The sequence below is a fragment of the Pongo abelii genome, chromosome 10 (assembly GCF_028885655.2).
Source record: "Pongo abelii isolate AG06213 chromosome 10, NHGRI_mPonAbe1-v2.0_pri, whole genome shotgun sequence".
Lineage (NCBI taxonomy): Eukaryota > Metazoa > Chordata > Mammalia > Primates > Hominidae > Pongo > Pongo abelii.
In genome coordinates, this window is record NC_071995.2 from 70,360,418 (window position 1) to 70,386,074 (window position 25,657).

At 39.0% G+C, this 25,657-nt stretch overlaps 1 protein-coding gene across 2 annotated transcripts in view; it reads left to right on the top strand.

Annotated features, from left to right (window-relative positions):
- Positions 1-25,657, top strand: part of TRHDE (thyrotropin releasing hormone degrading enzyme) — a 392,470-nt gene that overhangs the window by 12,236 nt on the left and 354,577 nt on the right. For both annotated transcript variants that reach the window (XM_002823522.6, XM_054527400.2), the window contains exon 2: positions 1,727-2,000. In XM_002823522.6, the coding sequence (XP_002823568.4) occupies positions 1,727-2,000 (274 nt within the window). The remainder of the gene's footprint in view (positions 1-1,726; positions 2,001-25,657) is intronic.

The window sequence follows — 25,657 nt, forward strand, 5'->3', positions numbered from 1 at the left end:
ACAGGGTCAGATAGTTAAGTTACTTCACCAAGCGTGGTATGTAGCAGCCTGTTGCTATTTCCAAGATAACTCTCAAAAAGCTTGTCTATGAAAATAAGTAACTATTAATTTTTAAAATGTTTTATTTTTCTCTATTCTAAAATTAAGCTTTAAAAAGTGAGGCCCTCAATGATCAATGTAAGCTTCATAATTTAAAAATAGTGTAACATTTATACCTCATGCTTTGAGCTAAGGGATAGCCAATAAGATTCAATACGCATGTCAACCTGTATTGATTGGTAGTAGTTGCCTGAAGTGCTGTGCTGAGGCCAAGTTCGGGTTCAGTGGGAAAGTTGCCATGTTAGATTAACCATGTATATCACAGATGATGGAGAGAGGAGTGGTGGCAGAACTACTTATGGAGGAACAAGCCTTTTAAAGCAATCGCTTCAGAACTCAATAGTATTCTATTAACAGTCTAATATTGACTTGCCTTATATTGTTTTGTAACTAGTATTATTTAAAAAGTTTAATTAACTTTTGTCATGAATGTTTTTCTTATTTAGAAGAGTGTCTGAGTGTCTGTTTTTTTTTTTTTTTTTTTTTGAGACAGGGTCTCTCTCTGTCGCCAGGCTGGAGTGCAGTGGCGCGATCTTGGCTCACTGCAACCTCTGCCTCCCGAGTTCAAGTGATTCTCCTGCCTCAGCCTTCCGAATAACTGGGACTACAGGCGTGTGCTACCACGCCCAGCTAATTTTTGTACTTTCAGTAGAGATGGGGTTTCACCATGTTGGCCAGGATGGTCCCGATCTCTTGACCTCATGATCCGCCTACCTCGGCCTCCCAAAGTGCTGGGATTACAAGTGTGAGCCACCATGCCGGGCTGAAGAGTCCTTCTTAAAATATTTAATCTTTGTCTTCATTTGTAACCATAAATCATGAAAGAATATAGAAGGTGCTTTCAGTTGGAATTTTAATAAGATACAGCTTGATCTGTATAAATATTTATTCCTGTGCTCCAAGAAAGGTTGAAGATGTGCATCAGCAACTGCTCCATGCTAGTCACAGTCATAGGTGCTTTACATCCTTTCTTTTCCTCTAAGCTGTGCAATACTTTTTGAGTTAGACTTGATTATTTACTTTTTCAGCAATGACCAACTACATCTTAGGAAAGTTTAATAATTTCCCAAGATGGCATAGCTAAGAAAGTTGTGGAGCCAGAATTCAGACCAGAATTTTTCAGGTCTCAAAATCCTTTTTCCGAACAAAACCAGGCTGTGTCTTGTTGAAATTTTAGGGCACAGATATTTCCCAAATGATGGTCTATGTTCTACATATATCTGAGGACAATTTTTGGATTTTGGTTTCGTTGTCTTTACATGTTGTACAGCTTCAGAGAAGAAAGTGAAGCACACTGAAAAGGAGAAACATCACTTTCCAGTTCTGGCCAGTGTGATGCCAGTGAGCTGTTTTTCTGTAGTGTGTAATGTTTCATCTAATGAGCACTTCCCTGGGTTTAATGAATTTATTTTAATTGAGACAGAAACCTCCCTGAGAAACTTTTATGGTTGGGGAAGTATATTACATATGGATTATGCTTTCATGCTATTCATGCACTTAAGTTTGGTTCAGAAAAAAATATTGCAATTTGGAATAATATATTATTTCATCAACAGAAGCATGTAATGTGGCCATAACTTAACTCACAACATAAATGTAATTGAGAATGTCATTTTCTTTTTTCCAGATTCCTTGGTGTTACTCAGTTTTCGCCTACACATGCCAGAAAGGCATTTCCTTGTTTTGATGAGCCAATCTACAAGGCTACTTTCAAAATCAGCATCAAGCATCAAGCAACCTATTTATCTTTATCTAATATGCCAGTGGAAACTTCCGTGTTTGAGGAAGACGGATGGGTTACGGATCATTTTTCACAGACCCCTCTCATGTCCACATATTATTTAGCCTGGGCAATTTGCAACTTCACATACAGAGAAACTACCACCAAGAGTGGGGTTGTAGTAAGTATTTTCAGCTTAATGATGTTTTTGGATAATGTACACTCTGTAAAGTAACCTGATTTCTGGATTAACAGTGAGTCATTTCTAACCTTTTTACACCTTATATAGTGGAATTCTTTCTTTAATTCTTATGGGGGGGTTTACATATTTTACTGGTTTCAAAGTGTCAGAGAGAAACCTGTCTTCTATACCCAGCACTCTTATTCCCTTAACCACCTTCACCTCCCTCCCCCATCATCCTTGTTCTTCCTCATCTCTACCTGCACTATTGTACATCTCTGGAACAGCTGCTGTTGTCTGTTTTGGAAAATTGCCTGTTTGTATGACTGGGAAAACTACTTCTTTTTATTGTAACATATTTGAAATGTACAGAACATGTGGTGAGTAATATAGTAAACTCCATAAACCTACTAGCCAGATCAATAGAACTAAATATTTTGCCATCTTCAGTCTAATGTTATTGCTGAGAAAGTAAAACATAGGATGCAGTTGAAGCTCTCTGTGTAACCATCCCTTGATCTCACTGCCTTGGTCTTTCCCTTAGAGATCAACACTGTCCTGAATTTGGTGTTTGCTACTTCCATGCATATTATCCTACGATTATTTCATATCTGTGTATAGACACACACACACAGACTTACAATACATACCATATTTTAAAATTTCATGTAAGTGATTTTCTATTGTAGATAATATCCTGCAACTTACTTTCATTTCATCTTCTTAGGAAGGATGGGATAGAGGGAGCATTGTCTGCATTAAATTTATAATAAAAATCTGTTGAATTCTCTTTGATGGCTATCATTTGTGACACCATGGTATTCTAGGTACTTTTTACATGCAATTACATTGCATTAGGGTAGACTATCCCATGTTGAATTAACAATTTTTTCCTCATTTCAATGGCTTACATGATATATATGCATTTATTTTAATTTTCATATTAACATTAAGACAAGGTATTATGATTCCACTTTTTTTTTTTCAAATGAGTAAAGTAAATTGAGTACAGTTTAAGGAGATTAAGTAACTTGTCCCGGGGTTAAACGTAAGCAAATGGTAGAGCTGTAAATCAAATTTGGTTGGTTTGATCCTAAATTTTGGGCTTCCCCCTGTGCCTTAGGAACTATGTTCCACCATTTCACTTGTGTGTCTATAAGAAAATTCAGATTGTGATTCTTCTCATCCAGTAAGCTTTGTATTCAGTGTTGCTTGAACACAGCAAAATAGGTGAATAGAAATCTATATTTTTAATTTGTAGAGAGTTGATAGCTCTAAAATAACCTAAATTTTGAAAAATAGTTTTGGCTAAAGAAATTTTCCTCACTGTTACTTTTAATTTAAATCATTGTGGGACCTGTTTAAAAAATAAAATCTGCCAGCATACAAAATCAATGCCATTACTGAAAAACTGCTTGTAATGAATTCATCTATCTAATCATTAAAATCATGTTTTAAATGCACACTTCTTAGAAGGCCAGTAGGCATATTACTCTCTTGGACTTATAATCATTTGATATGTTGAATTTCTCTGATGTTTGTTGATGTCCTCTATGGGCATTTCAAGGCTGTACTCATTGGACCATACACAGACATGGAACACAAAGACATCTCATTTCATTTTATGTCTTCAAAAGTTGATGATTGACTTGCTGTGGGTCAGCTAGCATAGGGTACACTGGAAATTCTTTTTTCTAGTATGTTTTCTTTAAAGTATCTTAAAAGTGTTTTCAGCCCTAAACAATTATGCTTGTTGCTAAGTGACCCATGTTTTAAAGCCAGACACTCGCTAATAGTTATTTAGATGTGACTTTTTGTTAGAGTTAAGAATCTCTAAGTAATTAGTAAATATTTTAAAATTCCTGCTTAATAATTTTTATGTAGAAATGATAAAACATGCTGAAAGGTCAATTGAAATAAAATTTTAGATTGCGTAACCTAAAATACTAAAATCTATAAAAAAGAAAACAAAATTGCTATTGGGAGCTCTTATTTATCAACTGTGGAAATATAGTTTAAAACTTGACTCCTTTTTTCTGTCACTCTTTTGAAATCCAATCTGTTTTATTTTCACTGCCTTTCCCCTTTATTATTCGGAGCATATGAGAATGACATTTCTCAACACTTAACAGCTGGAAGGAGTGGAAGTTTAGCTTTAGAATCTTGGATGTGGGATGATCACATGAAGTCCAGGTGGTCATTTCAGATCAGAAGCTGAAGCAATTTTCTTTGAGATATGAAAGAGGAACTTAGTAGCATGTAAATAATACACAGCTGAATGGTAGTAGGGCCCTAAGTGTGAATATTTGAGACATCATCATCACTGTTGTTATTTGCTTATCAAGCTACATACACTTTGCAAGGCACTGTTCTAAGTAATTAGAAAGATTAAAAAAAAATCTAAAATCCTTCTGGTACAGAGATTGCAAATTCAAGCATTCAGACTGAATCCAAGGCTGCAGCCATGTTTTGTTTACCCATCCCCAAAATGGCTTAACATTTTTTATATTAGTTGTCAACATTTAGAAAATAGAAGATTGCACATAAACTTATTTATTTCTGGCTTCTCTTGAAAAATGGAAAGCTCTTGTAACACTAAAGTTACACTCCTATTTGGTAACATTTGTTCATTTATTCCTTCAACAAGTATTTATTGACTGAATGGCAGGTATTGTTCTAGGCTCTTGTGATATAGCAGCAAACAAAGCAGAAAAGGTTCCTGTTCCCAGGGAGCTTATGTTCTAATGAGGTGAGAGAGGCAATAAACAAAAATATATAATATGTCAGGGAGTGATATATGCTATTAAGAAAATCACTGTGCTAGAGCTGGGTGGTGGTGACTCACTTACATGAGGCATTTGCTTCCCAGTTTCACTTAATCCAGACCACTTTTATTCTTTTGCATCTAGTCCATTTCACTGATATTTATTTCCTGTTTTGATCAATCCTATATATATTTAGAGTTGAAAATCCAGAGGGTAGCCTAGGACTGTGCATAGGAAAAACAATGAATTCAATAATTGTGGTTTAGGAACACTAGTATTTACGTATTCATGAATTGCTTTGATTGAAACTTGTAGAAAATAAGTTCAAGACTAGTTGGAAGAGGGAGAAATTGTTAAGATTTGAAGTCTAGGGATGTGCTTCATGGAGAAGATAGGATTCAGTATGGCCCTGAATGATGGTTTGGTCTTAGAGAAGCAGATACTGTATGCATATAATTCTTTGCCAGGGAAATGTTAATAGGAAAAGACACAGAGGTAGGTATATCTCTATGGAATATAGTGTGGCGTGATGATTATAAACATCGATTTTAGAATCAGATTAGTCTGTTTCAGAATTATTTCTTTGCTTTGCTTCTCTGCAACCTTTGCTAATTACTTAACCTCTTTTTTATTCTGATTTTCTTGTTTGAAAACTGATAGTATGAATTTTTCCTTTACAATATTGTTCTGGTTTCTATCATGTCATAGCAAACTACTCCAGAACTTAGTGGCATAAAACAGCCATTTTATTATGTTCAAAGTTTCTGTAGACTAGGAATTTGGAAGGGCACAGTGGTGGCAACTTCTCTGTGCTCAATGATGTCTGGGGCCTCAGATGGGGAAGCAGGATGTTTGGGGTGTGACTTGACAGCTAGGGGCCAGAATCATTTGAAGCCATCTTTGTCTAGTAGTTGTGTCATCAGTCTTTTGGGATGTGAGCTGAGGCTGTCAGCCATATATCCACTTGTGGCTTCTTCATGTGGCCTGGGCTTGTTCAAAGCATAATGGCCTTAGGATGGTTGGACTTCTTGCGTGGTAGTTCAGAGATCCAAAGGTGAGTGTCCTAAAAGAACTAGGTGGGCGTTATGTGGAATTTTTAAACTTATCTTCACAAGTCACAGAGCATCACTTCTAAGACATTCTATTGGTTATAAGTGAGTCACTAAGGATAGTGTTCTTTCAGCAAAAGAGGGCATTAGACCCCAGCTCTTGACAGGAAGAGTGTAAAAGAATTTGTAGGCCTGTTTTAAAATTAACACAGTCGGCTCTCTGCCTGCAGACTATTTATATTCATCCTACAAACAATGTATACTATACTTGTCAATGGGTCTCATCCCATTACAACATCAGGCTCAGATTTGAGGTCCAGGTCTCACCATCTAATTTAGATTCAGGCATAGAAGAGATGACTTGGTTTGGTTTCTTGGGCATAGTTTCTCTCACTCTGAAGACCTGTTAACGAAAGATACAAGCTATCTTACCTCACTTTTCTCCCTTCAACAGACAATAATAAGACTGGAACATGGTTATGACAAAAAGCCATTTCCATTCAAGAATGGAGGAAATGGGAAGATACAGTAGTCACTAGCCCACAGCAATTCTGAAACCCAACTGGGCACATGTTACCAATTCCTTAATTATGGATGAATGGCTGCTCCCTGTGAACTGTTTACTTTGGCATTTGGCCCCACCCTTTGGGCTCTTTGTTTTGCCTTCTGAGGCATCCTTTCTTTTCCAATTAAAAAGTAGTTTGTGTTTGCAACCAAATAGTCATAATTGCATAAAAGTACAGCCAGCGCATATCCGTGAGTTCTACATCCATGGACTCAACCAGCTGTGGATTAAAACCACTGAAGAAGATTGTGTCTGTATTGAACAGGAGCTAGAGTTTATTTTTCTGGTTCTTCTTCCCAACAATACAATATTTTATTTACATAGCATTCACACTGTATTGGGTATTATATGCAATCTAGAGATGATTTAAAGTATACAGGAAGATGTGCATGGGTTCTATGCAAATACTATACCATTTATATAAGGGACTTGAGCATCTATAGATTTTGGTATCCATGGGAGGTCCTGGAACCAGTCCCCATAGATACCAAGGGATGACTGTAGCTTGTGTTTGCAATTGAATTGAATAACCTCAGCTTGCTTCCTACCAGTAAAATGTTGGGGCTACAAAGACCTATTTTTCTTTTGTATTGGCTCTGTTACATTCAACCCAAGCAGGTACACTTATGTTAAAAAATGTTGGCGTTTTATGTATCAAGTTATATCCACTCCATTAGACAAAATGATACCCACAGATCTCTTTAAGATGAACCTTTGTCTACTTTGAGGCATTGTGGAATAAAAATTCTTAGATGCTCTTTTATTTAACAGGCTTTATGAGGCATGCCCTTAAGATCTTTATAAAGCCTTTTGCCTTTTTGAAGAGGTTATGGGGCATCGCTTTAAGAGTTGCTGAGGTCTTGATAAAGACTCACCCTTGGCTTCATCCTTAGACCATTTTTGTCCTGACAGTGACGTGAATTTGTTGTTTTTCTGAAGCTGTTTCTTACTATGAGAATCATCTGTTATCTGAAGAAGCCGAGGAGAAGGAAAAGTTTTAATTTCAAAACAGCAAGTCCTGGCTCTTTTATATTTCCTCTAAATTTTGCTTGAAAACCGGACAGTTTAATCTTAACCTCATCTCTTCTCTTTTATAATTTTCATGGCCAGTGAGAAGAAGCCAGGTGGCACTTTTAGTGTTTTGCCTGGAAATCTCCATAGCTAGAAAATATAGTTCAGTAGTTATATTTCTCATTTTCCATAGCATTACAAGTAATGAGGTTGCCAAACTTTTGTCTACTACATAGCAAAGGTCCCCTTTCCTTCAGCTTTCAGTAACATTTACCTTACTATGCTTCAAGCTCTCACCAACAGCCTCCTCAAGCCCCAGAGGCTTCTGCTGACAATCCCAAGGCTTTTCCAGTTTTTGTGCCTAGTCTAGTCCCAAAGTCAATGCCACATATTTCAAGGCTTTTGATATGGCAGTGCCTTAATTCCAAGTATCAAAATTGGTTCAAATCAATATTGCTGAATAAGAAATCATTTGAAAATGTAGCAACAAAAAGTAACCATTTTTAATGCTCACTGTGGAGAGTAGTGTGAGCATGAAAATGCCACGAAGGGTTTGGATGGTACAGAGCAGGGAACAACTTATCTCTGCTCCACGATGTCTGAGGTCTCAGTGGGAGAGGCCTCATTGATTGGGGTTAACTTGATAGCTGGGGGCAAGACTCTTCTGACTGCATCTTTACTAAATGATTTTATTTGATGTTGTGTGTTTTATGGAACCTCAGCTGGGGCTGTCATCTGGGGCATCTAGCAATGGTCTCTCCGAGTGGCGTGAGCTTCCTTGTGTTAATAGCATGGTGGTCTAACGTTGATGGGAATATTTGTTTTTTTTATTTGCTAATATATTTGAGTTTTTTGTAGATTCTGGATATTAGTTCTTTGTCAGATTCATAGTTTGTGAATATTTTTTCCCACTCTGTGGGTTGTCTGTTTACTCTGCTGATTATTTCTTTTGCTGTGCAGAAGTTTTTAGTTTAATTAAGTCCCATCTATCTATCTCAAAAAGGTAAATTTATTAGAAAGTGATCAAGGTGTATCAAGGAACCCAGGTTAGGGATGGACCTAGGGCTTGGAGCACTGTGGGAAGCTCAGAAATTCCATTTTGGGTCTTTGTCAACGCTTGTTCTTTACTCTCTTACTGGAGACAGGCTTCCTCTCATCTTTGGTTCATATGCTGGAATATGGCTGCCAAAAGTTCTCAAGTTTTGCAAACTAATGTGAAGACCCCAAGAAAGAAAGTGACCATTATTAGTTCCCAAACTCATAGGGAGTGAGTTGATTGCCCTGGCTTGAGTCAATGATCATTGCTGGTTACTGTGTATAGCATGCACGTGTGGCATCCTATTGTTATGGGATGTTTGGGGTGTCATTTTTCTGGCTGGGAACCTGTGGCCAATGGCACTTTTGCCTGGGTTTTGCTTGTGCCAGCTGGGCTCATTTCGCCCACTTTGCCTGGCAGCTGCACTTGGCTCACACTACTGGCCTAAGTCCCACACCAGCCAAGGATGAGTCAGGTGTGGAACGGTGAGGGGTGTGTGAGTGAGCATGGGGTCCAGCAACGGTGCACAATCAGATATGCCAGCTGCTGCAGTGGGGCAGGCAGCTCCAGATGCTGTCATGGGCACTGGGCCAGGTGCACCACAAGCAGGTTTCATGGCTGGTACTGGGGAATATGGTGGTGCCTGGAAGCTTGGAGATGCCAGGAACCACAGGGCCCCAAAGAGGGAGTCACAGCCCTGGCTCAGGGAGTTCCCAGATCTGGGCTCCCAGAAGGACTGCAGCTCTTCTTTCCTTCTCTTTTCCCACAACATGGCAAGCAAGGGGCATGTCTCAGCCCTGTTTGTGCGACAGTTCTTTTAGCCTCACCATTCAATGGGTCTTGAGTTCTTGTCCTGTGACCAGGAAGAATGAGGTATGTAGGCGAGTGGAGGGTGAGCAAGATGAATAGGAGCCTTATTGAATGATAGAAAAGCTCAGAGGGAACCTGTCTGTGTGTGTGTGTGGCGTGGGGCGGTGGGGCAGACAGCTCCTTTCCACAGCCAGGGTATCCTGACAAGTGTTCAGCTCCTAGCAGAGAAGGTAGCTTCTCTCTGCAGCTGGTCATCCCGTTGCTTGTGCAGCTTTCAGCAGAGGAGGACCTAGAGTGTGTTGCTTCTCTCTGCATCCAGTCGTCTGGATGTCTGCTCAGCTCTGGCTGAGCATGGGGCTCTTATAAGCCTCAGAGGGGAGGAAGTGTACACTGATTGGGTGGCCATGGTTGGGCCGGGAAAAGGCACCACAAGTCCCTACTCTGGTCTGTGGGATGGCAGCCTGATCCCTGGCCTCACTGGGGACCCGCCCCCTTCCACCCAAGAACCTGTCTGCCTCCTGCTGCCTGTTCATGGCACCCAGGCTATAAGTGCCAAGGGGTATCTGCAGGCCAGCATCGAGCTGCCCTCAGCCCCACCTTGGCTTCCCTCCTATGCTCATTGGTGCCCAAAATTTGGGGTGGGGGCTGAGGCGGCAGGGAGCTGGAGTGTCAGCACTGCCCTGAGCATGTGCACACCCAGCAGCGCTGTGACAGCACTGGAGCTTGCCCCGACTTTGCTCCGAGATAGGAGCAGGCAAGGACAGCAGGGAGAAGCCAGGCAGTGGGAGCAGGCATTTCTGAGCCCGCAAGGGCAAGGGGGGCTTTCCTGGGCCCCCAAAAGTGCAGGGATGCTTGAGTCTGCAGCTGTGGTTTGGGTGATTGCAGCTGTGGTGGGAGGTGGCTGGAGGATGGGGGGTGGTTGGGGGGTGGGAGGGGTTGCGGATGGGGCTCCTGCCTGCTCCAGGGAGGGGAGACCTGGGTCTTCAGTGTGGTTTGGGTGGCTGCAGCAGCACTGGGGAGCCCCCGCCCCAGCTTAGAAGGGGCAGGGCTTGCGCTTGTCCCTGGCTCTCGTGGGCTCCATGGAGAGGGCAGCCCTGGCCATGCCTCCCTGATGCAGCCAGTGTGATGGCAGCAGCTGCTCCAGATGACCCACCGCTGCCGTCACTATGATAGGAACATGGTATCTTCTGTTTCAACCTCATGGATGGGAATATATATTGCAAAAAAGAAAGAAGTTTTAGAGAAGAGGTGCTGGGCAAAAAACTGCTACAGGTACTCAAAACATACTGTTTAATTTTATTGTGTGGAGTGACTGCAATAGGAAGGACATACACAATTTACAGTGGTGGTATGTATATATGTATACCCACATCCAGGAAAGTACAAGACATATACACATAATGCACATTCCTGATGCTTTTTTTTTTCTAGATGTGATATTCTGTATATACACTTAAAGCATAGGAATATTCTGTGAAGTTTCCTACTGAAAACAAATTAAGTCTCATTTTAATGAGAGAATTGGAGTGTAGGTTAATATATTCTAAGCATATATTCTATTTTTTTAAAAAAAATCACGTTAGTAATAGAAGTCCTGTTGTCATTAAACATTCCAATAGGACTGTGTTACAAACATAATAATGGTCCATAGAGAAACTAAAAGACATAGTAACAAAAGAGTTGGATTACAATCTATTTAGGAATGTAAGTAGAGGCTTCCTTCCTACCCTAGGAAGTGTTAGTCATCCTCCTCCTCTCTACTTTTTGAAAACTTTTTACACTCATCTCTCATAGCTGTTTTTCTGCTGTTCATAGAGCTTTCTTGCCAGCTCCTTTAGACTGTGAACTCTTTGAAGGTAGGCACCATCTTTGTAAGATCTGCAGTTCATGTTATATGTAGAAAGTGATAGATACTCAGTGAAATTCCACTGGTTGTCTAAATAAGTCAATTTCCATCAGAGATACCACAATGTCAAGGGTTTTGGAAACCTTTTGGCTAGGTTAATATGTGGAGCCTGAAAATTTGTGAGAAGTAATTTTGACCAATATTGAAATAAAAATAGAAAATGTTACAATACCATGTGTTTTTTGGCTGCATAAATGTCTTCTTTTGAGAAGTGTCTGTTCATGTCCTTTGCCCACTTTTTGATGGGGTTGTTTGTTTTTTTCTTGTAAATTTGTTGGAGTTCATTGTAGATTCTGGATATTAGCCCTTTGTCAGATGAGTAGGTTGCGAAAATTTTCTCCCATTTTGTAGGTTGCCTGTTTACTCTGATGGTAGTTTCTTTTGCTGTGCAGAAGCTCCTTAGTTTAATTAGATCTCATTTGTCAATTTTGGCTTTTGTTGCCATTGCTTTTGGTATTTTAGACATGAAGTCCTTGCCCATGCCTATGTCCTGAATGGTAATGCCTAGGTTTTCTTCTAGGGTTTTTATGGTTTTAGGTCTAACATTTAAGTCTTTAATCCATCTTGAATTAATTTTTGCATAAGGTGTAAGGAAGGGATCCAGTTTCAGCTTTCTACATATGGCTATCCAGTTTTCCTAGCACTGGCCATCAGAGAAATGCAAATCAAAACCACAATGAGATACCATCTCACACCAGTTAGAATGGCAATCATTAAAAAGTCAGGAAACAACAGGTGCTGGAGAGGATGTGGAGAAATAGGAACACTTTTACACTGTTGGTGGGACTGTAAACTAGTTCAACCCTTGTGGAAGTCAGTGTGGCGACTCCTCAGGGATCTAGAACTAGAAATACCATTTGACCCAGCCATCCCATTACTGGGTATATACCCAAAGGACTATAAATCATGCTGCTATAAAGACACATGCACACGTATGTTTATTGAGGCACTATTCACAATAGCAAAGACTTGGAACCAACCAAAATGTCCAACAATGATAGACTGGATTAAGAAAATGTGGCACATATACACCATGGAATACTATGCAGCCATAAAAAATGATGAGTTCATGTCCTTTGTAGGGACATGGATGAAATTGGAAATCATCATTCTCAGTAAACTATTGGAAGAACAAAAAACCAAACACTGCATATTCTCACTCATAGGTGGGAATTGAACAATGAGAACACATGGACACAGGAAGGGGAACATGACACTCTGGGGACTGTTGTGGGGTGGGGGGAGGGGGAGGGATAGCATTGGGAGATATACCTAATGCTAGATGACGAGTCAGTGGGTGCAGCGCACCAGCATGGCACATGTATACATATGTAACTAACCTGCACATTGTGCACATGTACCCTAAAACTTAAAGTATAATAAAAAAAAAGTTAGTGGTAAAATAGACAGTAGGTATATATATTGTTTTTTGTTTTGGGGAAAAAAAAAAGAAAATGTTACAATACCAATGTCATCACTTTTAAGGACATCTGCAGGAAGATGTAAGTGAAAAGAGTTACTAAAGAGAGTTGGGTACTGAGGAGCAAAGGTTTACCACCAAACAGGGAACTGAATCCAGTGCAGACTCTGAGGAGAAATGGGATGGTTCCCGTGAGCAGAAAGACAAAGAATTGTCTCTGTTCTCCATTAGGAAAGCAGTGCCTGAGTATTGTTGATTTGTTAGTAATAGCTGAGTCATAGCTGGGATAGCTAGGTGGGGCCTGAGTTGGCTCGGTGGTCTGCAGCCATGTGAGTGCCTTTATTGCTTTTGTGATGTCCAGCTCACCTCTGCTGCATGAGAGAGATGCCTGAGCCAGGCATGAGTCACCCAGTCAGGTCTGCAGTGGTATCAGAAGACTACATGGCCAGGTCAGAAGTTTATTAGAGTCGAGGAGTTTAGGAGGTTAAAAAGAAAAGAATGAAACTGATGAACCTCCAGAAATTTCATTAGTGTGGTAGGAGCAGAGCCAATAGGTTGTATTACAGAGTGAGTATAGAATGAAGAAATGGATGTAGTGATTGTAGACTGTTTTTAAGAGTGCTAGTTAAGAGAAGGAGTAAGAAAATTATTTATGCAGAGTCTGTTCCAAGGGGTTTTAGATTATGGGAGAGCTGAGTCTATAAGAAGAGAACAGAAAGTTTCCAGAAAGCAGCCAAGAGCTACCTGATGTTAATGGCTTGTGTCTGTAGGGGAAATAGCAACACTCTTTTGTGCCTTTCTGCAAGTTTTAAGAACCCAGGAATAGGAATAGAGAAAGTAAATGTAGGGAGATTGAACTTGGGGAATTGACAAGGCACACTTGGCCAGCAGTCTGGAGGGTAAGACATCTAGAGTAACGATAAATATACTACTGGAATCATTGGCCGTGGTACCCGGAGAAGCAGGGAGGCAAGTGAACCCATAATGGAAGTGATGTTCAGAAAAATGGATAGCAGGGGTGAAGACTACAAGTCACCATAAAAGTAAAATGAGTAGAGATATGAAGTGGATGAGCTGGAAAGATTGTATGTGATAGAGAGTAGGGTTTCAGATTTCAGGGTGAGTTGGTGGAATTTTAAGCCTGTTATTGCAAAGTTGGGTGGATGAAGGGAACTGAGGATAGAATCATGGAGTGAGCAGAAAGTAAAGTAACCAGAAGGTTGTGTTGGAACAAATGTCAATAACATGGAGAGGTGATCCTGAACAGGTTGGGAGAATCTCTGAAAAAGCTGTAAATCAGGCTTCAGATTCATGAAAAAAGTTCAAGATTGTCACCTGCAGGGCCAGATAGAAAATGGGAATAGTGAAAGCCATGAACTCTGAAAGAAGAGAGTTGTTTTCACGGAAGTGGAGGAACAGTGGTGTAAAAGCAGCAATGGCAGAAGCTGAGAAAGTGCTCATCCTTCTCTCTGCCTCTGAGGGTGGATGAGAGCAGATCTGCTTAAGGATGAGAGTGTGGGCAGAAGTAGTGGGAGTCAGGGGTTTTTGCAAAGGATAAAAGTGTTGAGAAAAAGGATTACTTACGCAGCAGACGGAATGGTAGACTGGAGGGACATGTTAACAACAGAACAGAGGGAGGACTGAGCAGGCCAAATTTAGTTAATGGAGGAGCTTATAGAACCATTGAGCCCCAAGGCTTCCATTGGGATATGGATGTAATGGAGTAAGCCTCAGCAAATCTCCATCCCCTTGTGACTGGCTTTGGCTGATGGTGGATTCAGTGATGAACAATAATGGGTTTTGTTATATAATCTACAATTTATCAACTGCCCTGAGGTTTAAGAGTCTACATATTGAAGAGGCTAATAGAAGCTAATAGAAAGAGCTTGAAGTGGAAAACAAACAAATCTAAAAAACAGAACAGTTTGGTCAGTGTATCCATGATTACAGTATGTTTATACTTGATAATGTGTGTGATAGATTGCATGGTGTACAGCCAGGTCTTTTTTTCCTTCAGGAGAGAGGAAGGAGATGATTCTGGCTGTGATCTTCCTTCCCTTATTCTTCCTGGTAGAATTTTGGGTGACTGCAGAGGGAGTTGCCAGTCCAGTTGTCTCTTAGATAAGGTCCTGGCATATCTAGAGTAAAGTAATGGCATATGATCTGATAATATCAAAAAGTTTTTCTTTCTGGCTTCAGATTTGTTTTTATTTTTTGACTTTCTTCTTCTTTTACATTCCAGTTCTTTAGGACTTTTGCTTTAAAGAACTGTTTTTGGCCAAGCCTTTATAATCCAAGAGAGGTAGAATGTTGTGTAATACTGAGGAGAAAAGGAGTGAAAGATGAGGTTGGAGATTTATGCAGGAGCCAGATCATGAAGGGGTTTGTATGTCATGTTAAGGAGTTTTGATTGTATGCTTTAGGCAGAGGGGAACCATTGAAGTATTTGAGCTTGGAAGGGCTTCAGGGTTATATAAGGAGCATTCTTTAAAAGCATGGAGATAATACAAAATGTCTTATCCTCTTTGTCAAAAGACTCTCAATTTCTTTTCTCCATTACTTACCTGACCAGGATCTGTTTTCCTGTTTCATTAAGGCTGCCATATGGGTCTAGCTCAGCTTTCCTGAGGATTAAGGAATAGGCATTAAGTGACTGTCTGGGCAAGCAAGTGGAGTTTAGGTTGCAGTTGGCATGAAAAAATGGCCAAACTTTTGCACAAAATATGTTGCAGTACAGAGAAGAATCTCTGGGTGACCATGATACAAAAGAAATGATAAGACAAAATTATATTCTAAAGGTTGATGTCACTCAGATTCAAATGGTTCTTATAGGATTTGATATCAAATTTCAGGAAGATTAACCAAGACATTCTGTTGAGATATATTAATATTTCTAGGGATGAGACTTGTAGGAGACAAAGAGACAAATTATTTCCTGAAGAATCAAGTATTATTCTTGGAAGCCCTTTGTACTCAGATGGATAAATAAGGGTGAATATTCAGACTGGAAGAAGATAGCAAAAGTACTAATAGTACGGTCTGTCCTCAACCACTACCATCTACTAATGTTTCTTGACTTCCTTATCAGACCAGATGGCAAGATTAAGACTTGCTGGGTCTGGGAGATGCTGTTGTTTTCTCATTAAGTTTAATTTGGGGAGGAACCGGCAAATGCCTAAAACCAATCACTACCCATATGTGCTGTTCACATGGTACTGAAAATCATTTCTTACTGTCATCTTAAAACCATAGAAAAACATTCTTTTATTCATCCACAAATATATATTGAGCAACCGTGTTCAACAGTGAACTGAAATATTGGGAGAATTCTGTCATAATTAAGATCAAAGAGAGAACTGACTGAGCAGAATTCATCAGAAGTTCATATAGATGTAGGACTTTGAGTTACAGAGAGAGGAAAAATTTCTAAATTTTCTGATTAACCTTAATCAACTCAGTGTGCTCTTTGGGCTTAGCGTCATCTTAAATGATTTTGTTTTTATGGGATTTAGGAGCCAGACAATAAGACAAGATAAACATACTATCATGCACTACATGGTACAAGATGCTGTTTTATAAAGAAAAGGTAACTTCAGTGGGATGCTAAATGTTAAAAAAGAACAGAGAAGACCAATGAGGGCATGGATAATGATTGAGAAGTATTGGATCTTGAGGGATGGATAGACATGGTAGATGGAAGGCAAATTTGAAAGTTTTCTTCGTGAGAGGAAGAGTGTACACAGAAAGGATGACCACTGGGTTTTCTTAGAGTAAAAAACACCTTTTTTAGTTTCAGGAATGGCTGTGATTTAATTACTGAGTGCAGATTTTAAAGAATATTGTTATAACAAGAAAGTACAAGAGGGTAACCGTTCTTCCAGGCAGTGTTAGGTTTCATCTCCTCATGCAGCCTTGCCCCAGCTGGATTGTTTTCATTCTTTGAACTGTAATAGGCCTTCAGTGTTTTTGAATCATTGTGCTAACATATTTATATTGTTGTTTTTTCACATCTTTTCTCACTTACTGGATTGCAAGATCTTTGAGGACAAGAATTGTTTCCAGTGAAAAACACACTCATATAAAATATACGTGTATATATATATATATATACACACACACACACACACACACACACATTGCTGGGCAGCTCACAGAGATATGTATTATATATGTGTGTGTGTTTTTTATATATATGTATTTTATATACACACACAGACATATATACATATGTGTGTATATATATTTATTATATATGTATTTAGTATCTTGGGAGGCTTATAGAAATAATGTATGGTGTATATATGTGTGTGTGTGTGCACGTGCATGTGTATACTGAGCAGCTCAAAGATGTATAGCATGTGTGTGTATATATATGTTCTCACATGATATATGTAGTATGTATATACACACACATATACATATACACACACAGTATATATATGTGTGTGTGTATATAATCTCCGTGGTACATAGCATAGCACAGCTTCTTGCAGTTGTAGTCACTCAGTAAATATTCAGAGAATGGTTGATATAAGATGCAGTCTGAAGAAAAAAATCAATAGGTTTTGATGAGTGCCTTTATTTGGGTGACAAAAAAATAGAAGTGAATCAAAGAAAACCTAAAAGTTTCAGGTTGTCTGACTGAGTAGATGGTGCATTAGCCCTGTGTGGTTATTTCTGAAAGTTTTTCTCTTTGCATTCTTTCCCCTCCTCTCTTACTTTCACCCACTCTTCTCTGCTGAATTCCAGGTTCAGCGGGAGGACTGGCCAGAGTGAAGCATTTTGCTTCCTTTCTTCCCCTGAAACTTAGCACTATATGATCCTGTCATATCAGTGAGAGAAAAATGAAGAAATACGGAGTACTATTTTTTTTTAATATGGCAAATTTATTACATGTGTCTCTCTGATGAAATGTAAATCTTTTAAATGGCAAGTCGGGCTGAAAGTTAGGTTATCTTCACACATGCCTAGAATTAATGCAGAAGTGTCTCTCAGTATTCCAGATAGGGAAAAAAAATAAAGGACCACTTTGTCTAAATGGGAGAGTGGTCTCTTTTTTTCCTTTCAGTAATTCATTAGACAATGAGAAATTCCATCAGAAGTGCCTCTGTGGGAATGTAAGAGATGCTTATGGTGGAGACAATCCTTTTACCTTACTTTCCCTAGGGAAAGGCAATGCGAACAGTGAGAGAGTGAAATAGTCCTATGCAAAAGAATCAACTGAGAATTTAGGGATCCTATTAAATAATGTGTTTTTAGAAGGCTATAGAGGAGTCAAGCACAGGCTGAACAGAGACAGTTAGTGGAAATAGCACTGGTATTGGGCAGATTTGGATTGGGTTTTGGATTCCACCGCTTATTAGAGGCAAGTTTCTTAACTAGATTTGTGTATTCTCTTATACAGAATGGAGATAACAATGTAGATCTTGTAATGCAGTTGAGAAAGTTGAAAGAGACAATAGAAGTACAGTGCCTATCAAAGTGCTTGACACATAAGAGTGTGCAAAGCTTGGCAGCTACACAGGCAAGATCAAGTTGATGTCTCACTAGTGAGCAGGCTAGGACTGTAGGTAGGGTGGGGGAGAATGAGCACAGATGGTTAAATGGGATCCTCTATGGGGACAGCTTAAAAAAGGTCATTTGCAAAAGGCAAGGAGGCATTACTTATGAGGTGAAGATAGGAATACTGCTATTTCTGTTATAATACTGCTAGATCTTCCAGCATAGTGATATGGTGGAAAGTGTTGCAAAATTTGTAGTGTTTATTTTTCCTGTGATTACCAACATTGTGCAAATGACTTATAACCTAATTATTAGAGGAAGTGAGATGTTTGTGAAGTACGTTCATTTATGATTCTGTTACATGTGGGAAGATGGAATGTTCTTGGGTTTGTGGAAGAATTGCTTCCAGGAAGAAACCAGAGAGAGAAAGGTGTTTGAAGAGATAACGATTAAATCAGTAACCTAAATGTTTCTATGATTATTATCTATGTGTATGTGTATGTGCGTGTGTGTGTGTGTGTGTGTGTGTGTGCATGTGTGTTTATATACACAATTATATCCTGCTAGTTATCAGGCTGCGATTAAAGGTGGGGTGGAGGAAAATGACATACAACTTGAAAGATGGAAAAGAGAATATTTCTGCCCTAATGGAACTTCATAAAAATCTTTCAAGTAATTTTATTTAAAAATTGGATTAAAAATAATTCGTTATGTTTCAGGTGCTATTCTAAGGTCTTTACAAAGATCATCTCATTTAATATTTATAATAATATAAGGATGTTTCTACCACGATATTTTTATAATCTATAGATGAGGAAATGGAGGCTGAGAGAGATGGCATAACTTGCCCATTGTAAGTGCTGGAGCTGGGCTTAAGCTCAGATGATCCGACTGCAGAGATCCTGCTCTTCATTGTTTGGCAGAGGCTATGATTGAATGACTATAGGCAGACACAGGGGTGTCTCTTTCTCTTCATGGAACTTATTTGTTAGCTAGATGGTAGACACTTCTCAGAGAATGCGTATTTTGAGCTTCCTAACCACAGATCTGCTGAGGAAGGCTTTACCTTTACCACCCTTCGGAACAGGGTTTCTCAAGCTCAACACTGTGGACATTTTGGACTGAATAACTTTTGTTGTGGAAGTCTGTCCTGTGCATTGTAGGATATTTAGCAGCGTCCCTGGCCTCAGTGCTGACTAGGTGCCAGTAGTACATCTGATGTGACAACTGAAAATGTCTCTAGACATTGCCAAATGTGCTCTGGCAAAATCATCCCCTGTTGAGAACCACTATGCTTGAATAATGACTTTGGTGGTTGATGATCCTATGGTAGTGACTCCATCTGGAGGTGTGCAGCCCATTTGGAGCATATATTCAAGGGGCGACATGGGCTTATCAAGACTCGTTTCTCTCACTAATCTCTATTTACTTCTCCAGATAAACGTGGACCCAAATGCAATGAGAAGAAACCTAGTATATATCACTAGAGATGTTAGGAATTAAAACAAAAGGGGTAAGATATAAACATTCCCTTTTAATAATAGGAAACAGCTCCTCATGTGGAAAGAACACATGAGAAGGAAATTTTTGTAGTATCTTCTATGGTCAGGGATTGTTTGGAGGCTTTAGGGATGGTTTGAGGGTTGTTCAGTTTGCAGAGTTTCCAATGCACCGTTTTACTGATGTTCATTTACCCTTCATATTCTAAATGTGTGAGACTTGGTGGAGCCCCTACAGCAGTGGCTCTTAAACTACATGTGTGTATTAGAGTCACCTGGGGACCTTTTTCAAAATTCACATTTGTGAACCCTACTCTAGACTTAGTGAATCTGCACTTTCAGGTATGGAAGCTCAGCTTTAAGGGTATATTAAAAGTCTCAGAGGTACACCCTGGAGCAAGAAGCATAGACTAAAATTTTTCCTCCCATTCCCTCTATTTGGGATGATCTTTGGTGGCTCTACTTCTTCCCTTTAAGGGCACAGAAGTCACACACAGAGCATGTCTTTAAAATTCGTATTGGCTATAACTTTCTTATTTGCTATACCTAGCTGCAGACTATGTTGGGAAATATAATCTCTATGTCACACGGCCATGTGTCAAGCCAAAAATGAGGGGTTCTTAAACTAAGGATCTAGGGGAAGGGACATTGGTGGATAATTAGCAGTCCTTGCCACAGACTGTTATTAAAACACAGTAACAGTATCAGACAGTTGTTGAACACGGAATGTGTTCCGGGGTGGAGAAAAGGAACCAGATGATGTGGCTGCTATCATTATCCTTATTTTATAGATGAGGAAATGGAATCTGGAAGGACTGAACACTTGATCATTGTCACATAGCTCGTGGGTGTTAGGGCTAAAATATTAAATAGGTTCTGTCTGGTTTTACAAGCATTTTGTACTAGACTAATTACACTCCCTTAATTTCCTCAAGTAATCTATTAGTTACAGGTTTTAGAGTCTTTAGATTTATATATGTAATATTTTGCCCTTATTGGTAATACGAATGTCAATAGTCTTAATTGTTCCGATTTTATTAGAATTATATTACTGCATATTTTGAATTTAATATCTACTTTGTTTTCTTAATTGTAAGTGAGGAAAGGAAATACCACCATAAGGTGGGAACAGCTGCAGAGGGAGCTTGATGCTATTTAGTAAATTTGGCAACATTTTGAGCTTATAGTTCCCAATAATCCAGAGGATCATACATTAATAAAATGAAATCTTGAAGTTGTCATAGTGATCCCGCCAGGGTAAGCTTCATAGGAAATCTGATTTGGATTTGTATAAATATATACGCCTCTCTCCATGATAGCTAGTTCATGAATCAAATAGAAAAAATACCTGGTTAAGCTTATTTATCATCTTGAGATGACACAGTCAAACAACTGTCTCTAGAAAGTCTTAGAGCAATGTCTGTCTAATCGAGAGGACAGTTGATAATGAGTTCCCCATAGCTAAGTCTATCCCTAAGATGGTTACTCTCATCTGAAATTTTTTCTAGAATTCTTTTGATTCCCACTATCACCATGCCAGATTACACATCTAAATGAACCAGGGATGTTTTAGGAAATTATTAATATAGGGAATTCATTTCTCCAGGCTATGATTGACTTTTTAAATGGTAAGCAATTCATAGCATGCTGATGTCTCTAGGGAAGTATTTCCTCTGTAAGCAGGTTGTATAGGGTTATAGGTTGTAGATAAGCAGAAATTGGTCTTAACGTCCCACGTGTCTGTCGTCTTATCTTGTGGTTAAAGATTTAGAGGAAGAGAGAGCAAGAGAGCGCATGTGAGAGAGAGAGAGAGAGAGAGTAGATATTAACTTTTTCTATTAGAATACTCCACTAGTAAAAAAGACCCATAAAAATTTCAACAATAAAAGCCCTTAATTATGGGAAATAGTTACATGTGTGTTATATCATTTATGGCTCCTTTTGTATTTTTATTTAAAAGTATTAAAATGCCAACAGTAACAGCTAACAACTCTGACAAAGTTAGAAAGATGACATTCCTACTGACATGCTCAGTAGGAAATAAATAAATGTTATTCCATAAATTAGGTTAAATCATTTCAACAAATTAATCCTCCCTGAAAAATGGATTACTAAATCCCACTAAAAGGCTCCAGCCTAGGTTATTATGCACAATTACATAAGATTATGATGAAACATTGCTGTTGCTCATGGTATGACTTCTGCAAATGAAATCACAGAATCATAAATTGCCTTCGGGGCAAGTCAAATAATTCGTTACCTAATGGTAACTATGAATCCAGGAGGATTTTGGCTACAAGAATCGTTTGCCTCTTCAGTAACAGGTTCTAACATTTTCAATAGGATTCACCCTAACTGTATGAGAGCAGTTGCATTAGGATGTACCTACAACTGGAGAAAGGATATTTCTGTGTCTGGTTTGATATGCAGGAGAAGGCCATTATTAACTGGTTGGGCAATCCCAAGCCGGCAAGACAAAACAAAACAATAAAGCAAAAACTCAACAGTAGTGAGATATAATGGTTGAAGATGTGAAGGCTGTGAAAATGAGTAGGTGCAGTCTGAAAAGAGGAGATCGTTTACTGGTTCCACTGATTCGGTGCCTAAAAGGTGGATTCTTTTCAAACATGGTTATATGAATTCTCCACACACTCCAAATCTTAGAAGACAATCCTCGATTTCTCTCTTGGTGTTCTACCTCTCTCTACCCTGGCCATTATTACTTTTTAGCTTATTTATACTTGACATTCCAGTGGTACAGACAGCTCCATCTTGCCAGGCTTACCACCAGTGAGAAGCACTAATCCAAAGGCAAGTCTCATGCAGTTTGGGTTGTTCTGTTATTCCCTTTTCCCCTCTGCTGCCTTATGGCCAAGTGTTTTTTCTGCTGGTGGATATCAAATCGAAACTCAATTTTCTTCTAAAAAGTTATGAGATTAGATGACTTAATCTAGTATTTTGCAAGAGAAAGAAATAGGACTTAGATAATCTACTTCTTACAACTGTTTTCTATATTTGTGTATTCACTGAAAACAAACTAGAGGACAGTGTTCACTGATTCATCCATCAGTTTTTGATTCCATGTCAGGAAGTAATTATGGACTAAGCATAATACCTCTGTAAATCACAGGCTAGTCAATGCTTTTTGAAAATCTGCATAATACTAACATTATTAAATGAGAGTGGAGAGGACTTATTTTATGATACACAAAATTCCAGTGCTGAACCATATAAGACAGACTTTTGCCCTAATTTCTCGTTCATTTTAAATTTATATTAAACAACTCGGCAACAGTATTAGAGTAAGTAGACGTACACACTTCAGCAGTAGCAAACAAAAAGACAAGCATTCTTATCTGTGTAGGTATCATGATTTCATTCATTCAGTCATGCAATGATGTTCTTTTAACCAATATTTACTTAAATTTTCACATTTTCCAGGCACTGTTCTAGGCACTGGGGACACAGCAGTAAATAAAACGGGCAAAGCTTCATGAAGCTTACATTCTTTCTATTCCAGTGGGGTGAGTTTGACAAAAACATTAAAATATACAATATATAAAATGGTGATATATGCCAAGGAGAAAAGTGAAGTGGGGTAAAGGAGTGATGCAATTCTAGATAGGATGTTAGGAAAGGCCTCTCTGAATGAGTGTTTGAGGAGAGACTGAACAGAGAAAGTAGACCTTGGGATATCTGGGGAAAGAGGATTTTACACAGAGGGAACAGGAGTTGAGGCAGGGGAATGCCTAGAATGTTTCAGGTGTTGCAAAGGCATTAGGAGGAGGAGTAGAATGGTAGGTGACGAGATCAGATATGTATGTGTGTGCATGTGTAGGTAGGGCCTTCTAGGTGGGTATAGGGACATTTACTTTTTGTCTGAGTGCTATGGGAAGGCTTTGGAATGTTTCAAACAGAGGAGTGATATGTCAGACTTTTTTTTTTGGATGAGTTTTCCTCTGTCGCTCTGGCTGGAGTGCAGTGGTGCGATCTTGGCTCACTGCAACCTGCTCACTGAAACCTCTGCCTCCCGGGCTCAAGCGATTCTCCTGTCTCAGCCTGCCGAGTAGCCGGGATTACAGGCATGCACCACCATACCCAGCTATTTTTTTTTTTTTTTGTATTTTTGGTAGAGATGGGGTTTTGCCACTTGGCCAGGCTGGTGTGGAACTCCTGGCATCAAGTGGATCCACCCGCCTCCCAAAGTGCTGGAATTAAAGGCATGAGCCACCATGCCTGGCCAGACTTGTATTTCAAAAGAATCTCTTTGGCTGCATTGTGGCTGTGTACTATAGTGGGGTAAGGCTGGAGGCAGAGAGATTATGTAAGTGGTTACTGTAGTGTGTGGAGTGGAGTGTAGAGAAGTAGCGGGGTTTGGGATATATTTTGAAGGGAGAACTTCTGGAATTCATGATATATATTTGATATGGGTTGTGAGAAAACAAGAGAACTCGAGGAATATTCTGTTTTATGTTAATATGATGCCTACCATTTCTAGGTTATACAGGGAACAGCTGAGCTGTTGCTCATTGTTGTCAGAACAGCTCTGAATCAGCTCAATTTAAACTAAGATGGAAATCTTTCCATTGTCTAAATGGATAATACTAAATAACTTTACCCAACAAGGTAACTAATTGAGGCTTTAAGGATGAATTTTGCAGCTAACACATTTTATGTGCACCTGTAAAAATGAAGTTTTTATTACAAATCAGTTGCCTTATGGTCAAGGTAGGATTTTTTTTTTGTCATGCCTGTCTCTTTCATGTTATATGGTCTAGCATGCTTCGGATTCCACCAATAACTGCCTGAAAGCTTCAGCAGAATCAAGACTGATAGTACATTTTTTGCTTTCTTTAAGATCATCCTCTAGTTTACATCATTATGGAGGGAGGAACTAGGGAGACTATAAGTTGGGCTCTCAGAGCAGTGCAACTCTAACTCCTGCATTTCTCGGTGGCTAAAGTACATTTCTTTCTCCTTCAGTCCTGTAGACTATTGGTACTTTGTGTGCATGTGTGTGAATGTGAGGACAAATTGCCTTGACCCAGTGTTTGCAAATAACTTCTTCAGACAATTGATATCTGAGAGAGGTCGTTTAATGGTCATGTGGACAATTCATTCATTTTTACATCAGTGGATGTGTGTGGCATAGAGGAAGGACTTGAAGTTTGACAGATTCTGGAACTGATTCTGGTTCTACTCTGTGTTAGCTGTATTACTTAACCACTTTAAATAAGTAATCTAATCTAACAAGCATAATAAAAGCTTGTTAGATAAAATGAGATACACGTAAAAAGTACCTGGGTTGTGAAGGACGATTTTTCTTCAATTCTTATCTATTCCTGCAGTGTATTACCTTGTCAGAAGCTAACAAGCCCAGTCCAGGTTATATCAGTAGCTGTAAAAATGCTTTTATTGTGTAATAATTTAATGTTATACACTCATTTTTTAAAATAGAAGATGATATATAAATGTCCAATTAAGTATTGTTTCTATTTTTTGAAACTGTTATGCTACCTAAAATCTCACAAGTAAAGACTAAGTGATCATGGTATGATATGAAGTTATACCATGAAGAAACTTCTCTAATCCAGTATTATTCCCTTTCTGACTTAGTTGAGAAGAAACTCCCATCTCAGTTTAGTGCCTAGTTGCATAATTTATCTGACTTCACCTTTTGATAACTCTAATCCACTTCCTTTAAGTTCATTTCTTTGTTTTTTTTTTAATGTTAGAACTCTTGTCACATTGAGTTTATTTTTTAATTAACTTTTTTGAGGTATAATTTATGTACAGGATGGCACCCTTTTAAAATGAACAATTCACTGGGTATTGACAGATGCAAAACCACGGCTACAGTCAAGACGGTTTCCATCGCCCACAGAAGTTTCTTCTTGCTCCTCCCTCTGTTTGCAGTCCCCAGCAGCTGGTACACTGAATTTGAGTTGGTGAGCCTTTAAAAGTCATTTTTGAGGTAGAAGGCAGATAGTATTTGTCTGAGAAACAAAGAAGAGGTGAAGAGGAGAGAGAACGTGTCTACTCTTTCAAGCTGTTTGTGAACAGAAAGTGTGAGAAAGAGAGGTAGTCAGACACG